At 20.5% G+C, this 6,000-nt stretch overlaps 1 protein-coding gene across 3 annotated transcripts in view; it reads left to right on the forward strand.

Moving 5' to 3' along the window:
* LOC129614258 (F-actin-monooxygenase Mical) overlaps nt 1-3,474 on the forward strand; it is a 113,514-nt gene extending 110,040 nt beyond the window's left edge. For 2 of the 3 annotated variants that reach the window (XM_055528763.1, XM_055528765.1), the window contains one exon: nt 3,210-3,474. In XM_055528763.1, coding sequence (XP_055384738.1) covers nt 3,210-3,227 — 18 coding nt within the window. In that variant the 3' untranslated portion in view covers nt 3,228-3,474. Of the gene's footprint in view, nt 1-91; nt 949-3,209 lie in introns of those variants that run through there. The other variant, XM_055528764.1, reaches the window with a different exon arrangement.
* Nucleotides 3,475-6,000: the final 2,526 nt, after the last annotated feature.

The following is a 6,000-nucleotide window of genomic DNA, read 5'->3' on the forward strand; positions in this document are numbered from 1 at the left end:
ATTTTTTTTCCTCATAATAAATTTCTTTTTTAAAAAAAATTAATTCTACATATTTGGTTAATTATATGTCTCCCAATAATATTTTCTACAGATGTGAGGCATCTAAATTGAGCTGTAAAACATTTCGACCGCTTATAATGTAAAAAAAAACAAACAAAAAAAAAAGTATAATTTCAATATTGATAGATGTGCTAACGAAACTAAAATTATGAAAAATAAAAATGAATATTTACTTTTTAAATATTTCAAAGTTATTAATTTATATTGGACAAGAATATGAACAAATTTATGCAATTCTACATCAAATACTCGTAACAATAAGCAATTCTTCAAAAACTTGAAAATTTAATGTAAATTTCTTTGGCGGATTAAATCTAGATCAGGTTTAGTATTGTACGAGTATAGGAGAAGATTTTGTGATGTATTCAAAACACAAGATTCATTTCTTGTTCAATATAAATTAAGCTTAAAATAATTATATAACAATAAAATTTTTATTTATAATATGCCAAATCAAGTCATAGGTTAAAAAACAAACAAAATAAAAAGAAAATTTAATTAATAAAAAAAAATATTTTAAAAATATTAAGAAAAAAAAAAGTAAATTTTTTTAAAATTTAAAATTAGGTGATATTTAATTTGCGATAAAAAAAAAAATTATAATAAACTCAATTATGTACTTTGTAGAAGAAACAATAATTTAAAAAAAAAAATAAAGAAAAATTTAATGAAAGTAAAGGAAAAAATAATTATGTATTTATTTAAATATAAAATTTATGTTGTAATGATGATGGTGAAACGAAAATTTTTAATGAAATTCTTGAATGAAACTTTGCAAATATTAAAATGTTGGTGTATAAAATAAATACAATTTGAAATTTCTTAATTTAACTTTTAATTTTTCTTTATTAAATTTTTGCAAAAAAAGAATGTTACACCAGATGAAATGCCGCTTATTTTACTTTAAAATGTAAACAAATGAGCCTGTAGAAGAAATGCAAACGCAGCCTGCATTGTCTTACAAGACATATTTTTGATTTCAAAAATTTATAACAAATACCAAATAAATTAAAATAAATTCGCCAAAATACTGAAATATAATTAATTAAAATAATTAATAATCTCTTCGTCAACAATTATTTGACGAAAAAAAAATATACAATTTTACGGTATCATTATACAAAATTATACAATTTTACGATAACTTTTTTTTTTTGATTTTGTTAGTCGAATCAATTTAGGCTGATGCAATATTGTTCACGATTATTTTAGTTTTCAGTATAGAATTCCAAATTTCGAAATAGATTTTATTCTGAAAAACTTAAAATTTTTGAATAACTACCCTGAATGGGTGAATGTCTTCAAAAAAAATTTGGAGCTCAAAGTACTTGCATACGTCAAATTTGCGTCTCACAATTAATTGTAAATTTTATTTTTGGTTATGACACTTTTGTATTGGCAAAGCCTTTAAAGATATTTACGATATCAGCGATAGCTTTTACACCAACATTTTAATTTAAAGAAAAATTTAATATTTCTTGCGTACCATCAGGTTGTCATTAAAACATTTAATTTTTATTTATAATATCATAATTAAATTACATAAATAAGATTAAAAAAAAAAATTATGTAAAAATTGAAATTATGAAAAAAAAAAAAATTTTTAGTAGAAAAAAAAAAAACAATTTTTTTAACATCACAAAACGTTTTAAAACAAAAACAAAAAACATACAAAGAACCCAATTCCAAAATTCAAAATTTTTAATTATAAAATTTTACAAGAGAAAAATTATAAATTAAAGAATTATTATATAAATATAAAATATGTATGTATATGTATGTATAGCATACATTAAACTATTTAATTAAAAATATTTAATTATAACCATTCTAAAATATTAGTAAAATTAAAAAATTTCTCAATTTTTTTGATAAATTAAAAATTTGATTTATAATTTTTTTTTTTTTAAATAGAATTCAAACTAATACAAACATTTTATTTTGTTTGTTATTTTTTAAATTAAAAATTTATTTATTATTGATTTTTTTTTTTAAATAAAATATTTTAGAAAAATTTTAATTATTTTAACATGTTGGGAATTTCAGAAATCAGAAATGAAATTTTTTTTTTTTGTTTTTGTATATACAAAAATATTTAATTAAGAGCCTTGGCAGACAGACGTGCAATTTTTACTTTTGCAACTGCTTGATTGCTTATTTGTATTCTCATACAACTGTATGATCGCATGCACTTTAACAATCAAACAAATTGTAATTTTTTACAAAATGATTGGACAACTTTAATAATTTCAAATAGTTTAGTTGCTTAAGTGTGCCCGCACATTTATAATGCAATCAATTTATAATTGCAAAATTAAAAATGTTGCATGTTTGCCAGAACTTTTAATTACCCAAAATAATCTAGATAAGGTTTCAATTTTGTATGATATAAATGAAATTATTTTTTTAGTATGAGTTCCCACCGTCAAAATATAATACATAATTATGATCTATAATGCATGTATGAAACAAAAAAAAAAGAAAACAAGTTATTCTTCACACAAGTATGATTGTTTTAATGATTATTAATCAATTTATTTTGTTCAAATTTAATTTGTTTTTAATTATGATTTGAAACGGAAGTGATTTTGATGTGGAATTTTTTTTTTTTTTTTCGTATTTTTAATAAACGTCATCTTTTATACTGATGATTTGCAATAAATATTAATAATTATTATTATGTAATTCACCTATTATGTATGACAAATATGAAATTATAAATCAGATTTTAAAATATTTTTAAAATTGATTTGAAAAAGAAAAATAATTAACAAAATTGAGTTGAATACAAGAAAAAAATACTAGGTGTTTTCATAAATGCAGTATATCGCGATATTATAGCGAAATTTGCGCTATATTTGTGTTCATAGCGAAATTAATATGACTAGCGTAGATAAATCATATGAACCGGTTTGATTTTATAGAATAGACAAAAAATGCAATTGCATATTCATTACATTGTGTTTTTGCAGTATAGCGTTTCGCAGTTACTGTTTTGCAATATTGCGTTTATGAAAATCTCTATTATTAATATTATTTTTTTTTTATTTTGGATTTTTGTGTATAAGAAAAAAAATAATGTTATAATTTTTATATTACGAGTACTCTTGTTTTTTCATTTTGTTTTTTTTTTTTTTGCTACTTTTTAGAATTTTGAAATATTCTGAATTATCGCCTATTTTTGGGGGATGAATTCGATTGAAGATGAAAACTATATTTCGAAAATAATTTGTACTTTTATTCTCTTTTTATTTTTTTTTATTATTATTATGTAAATTACCTTTATATACATAACTTATTTTATCTTATTATGTATTAAAAAAAAAAAAATTTTTTTTTTTTTAATTTCTATTTTAATATTAGTTTTTAATAACATAATGTATATACGTATATATACCTAAATAAAAAAAAAAGAAAATATAAAAAAAAAAAACAAAAAATATATTTATATGAATGTAAAGGAACAATAAAGTTGTGAAACTATTATATTAATTTTATCAAAAATAAATTTGTTTTATTTTATTTTTAAAAATGATCAAAAAAAAAAAACCTTTACCTTATTTTATTATTAACCTTGTAACACCCATGAGTGATAAACTGTTCATATTACTGCGACACTGTGACAGCGATTGTCGCACGAAGTGTCATTTGTCAAAATATTCAATTCGCTGATTTAAATAGGGTAAGTTATATGGCTGCGACATGCGACACCGAAACTTGCAGTTTGGTTTCCCATCGTACTATAACAAAATTTTAAATAGATTTTAAAAATTATGAATGAGAAAAGAAATAGTCAAATTATGATAAAACGTACCAGCGTATAGAAATTTTATAAGGTTCAGGTCTTCTGCAACTCTTAAGATTTATTGAAACAATTTTAACACTGGAGTTTTTTGAAAATTTATAACTGCGTTAGGTAGTTCTTAAAATGCTGCTCATAAAAAGCTTATATATCTGCTAACGCAAACTGCGTTAATAAAACAAAAACTGCAAAAAGTGTGAACAAATTTCTGAAAAAATTTTCATTCACCAGAATATTGAAACAACTGTAAAAAGAGTTTGAAATTTTTTAACAAACTTTTTTTGCAGTTGTGACAGTGTTTAATAAGCGAATAAACTTCATTTAAGAACTAAGTTAGAAATGAATATGTATTAGAAAAATGCCACTTTTTTAATGGTTTTCAGGCACCGTTTTATAAAGTTTAGTAAGTATTTAGCGCATTAGAAAACTTGTTTTCGAAAATATGTGAAATCACACATACAAACAAAATGTAAGGCGAACATTCCTACGTAAGTATAATTAAAACAAAATATAATATTACGTTTCGGGTTCTTCTTTATTAAACATTTACAATGTATTAAGACATACTTATATACATATTTATATATATATATATATAGTATAGGCTCATTCTTTTTTAGGTTTAATATTTTATTTAAATATAAATACAAATTTGAATAAATATAAGTCTTTCAGTTTTTCTTGTTATTTGATTACATTTTGTGTAGTTTGTTTTTTTTTTTTTTAATTTTTTAATAATAGTTTTTTGTTTTTATTAATCTAAAAATCATTTACCATTTTATGAATTTTTCATATACTATTTTAAATTAATTATCTTAAATTATGAAAATATGAAAATAGAAAATATTATTGACTATATGAATATTTAAGTATATAGAGTAAAATAAAATTTTTATTTTGAATTAAGAACAATTTTATTGTACAATTTTAATGGATTACATGTATTATGTAAAGGTTTTTGCATTAAATAAATTATTCTTTTGTATTCATTTATAAATTTAGTTTTTTTTAATTTAAAAATTTTCTGCATATTGTACTTAATATATAAACGTCTAATACATATATTGACAATTCTGTCAGAAAAAGACAACAATTGTGAATGTTTACTATATTTTTTCAAATTGCTTTCTTAAAGCGTCTCTCGAAATGTAGGTCAAACGTCAATTTTGAGTTATTCAACAATTAAAACAGTATTGTTGAATTAGACGCTCTAATATTAAATAATTTGGTAGATGCTCTATAATTAAATATTTTTCTTAAAGATTTGAAAACTTCAAATAATTTTTGTTTTTGATAAATTTCATATAAAGAATTTCTTTAATTTTGTTCAATTTTGTTGATTTTTCATGATCGATTCTGAAAATAAACAGGAAAAAAAAAAAAACATCTAGCAAGTAATCATTCACTTTTTGACTGCCACTTTTTGACAGGATTTTAGTTAAATATGTAACATTATATATCTAAAATTTTAAATATCAGAATAATTAAATGAAATAAATTTAATTTTTAGTAACCCATTAAAAAATAATTCGTGATTTATTACTTTTTATAAATTTGGTTTTTTTGACAGTTTTCCTAATTTTGCATTTATTAAAAATCGATTTTTATGGATTTGGGGTTTCGGAAAAAAAAACCGATATATTTTCTTTTACAAACAACCATTCTTTCCAATTTCTTCGAAAATTTTAAATTAAAAGAAATTAATAAACAAAAAAGCGTTTTAAGATATGAAAAATTATTGTGCATATTGCGCAGGTAAGTAAAACTGTTTTACAGTAAATATGTATATATATAATTAATATTTTAGTATATAATAAAATACAAATTAAATATTAAAATATGTTTTTGTTTTTTCTAAAGTATAAGAACAAAAAAATATGAGTTTAATGTGAGTTTTTAATTAATTATTTAAATTTTCTGCATTTTTCTTTTTTTATTAATATAACCTTATTCGTTTCATTTTTCAATACAACCTAATTTCGATATATCGAATTTTTTTTCTTATATTTTCATTAATAAAATTGTCTTCGCAAATAAAAGCGCAAGTTATAGAAAATACGAAAATTCTCATTCATTTAAAAAAGAGCTTAAAATAATTTTTGTTACTCTTTGTCCTTTTGTAAAATATCACTTTCTTG

Source organism: Condylostylus longicornis, unplaced genomic scaffold (genome assembly GCF_029603195.1).
Source record: "Condylostylus longicornis isolate FDR11 unplaced genomic scaffold, ASM2960319v2 ptg000107l, whole genome shotgun sequence".
NCBI lineage: Eukaryota > Metazoa > Arthropoda > Insecta > Diptera > Dolichopodidae > Condylostylus > Condylostylus longicornis.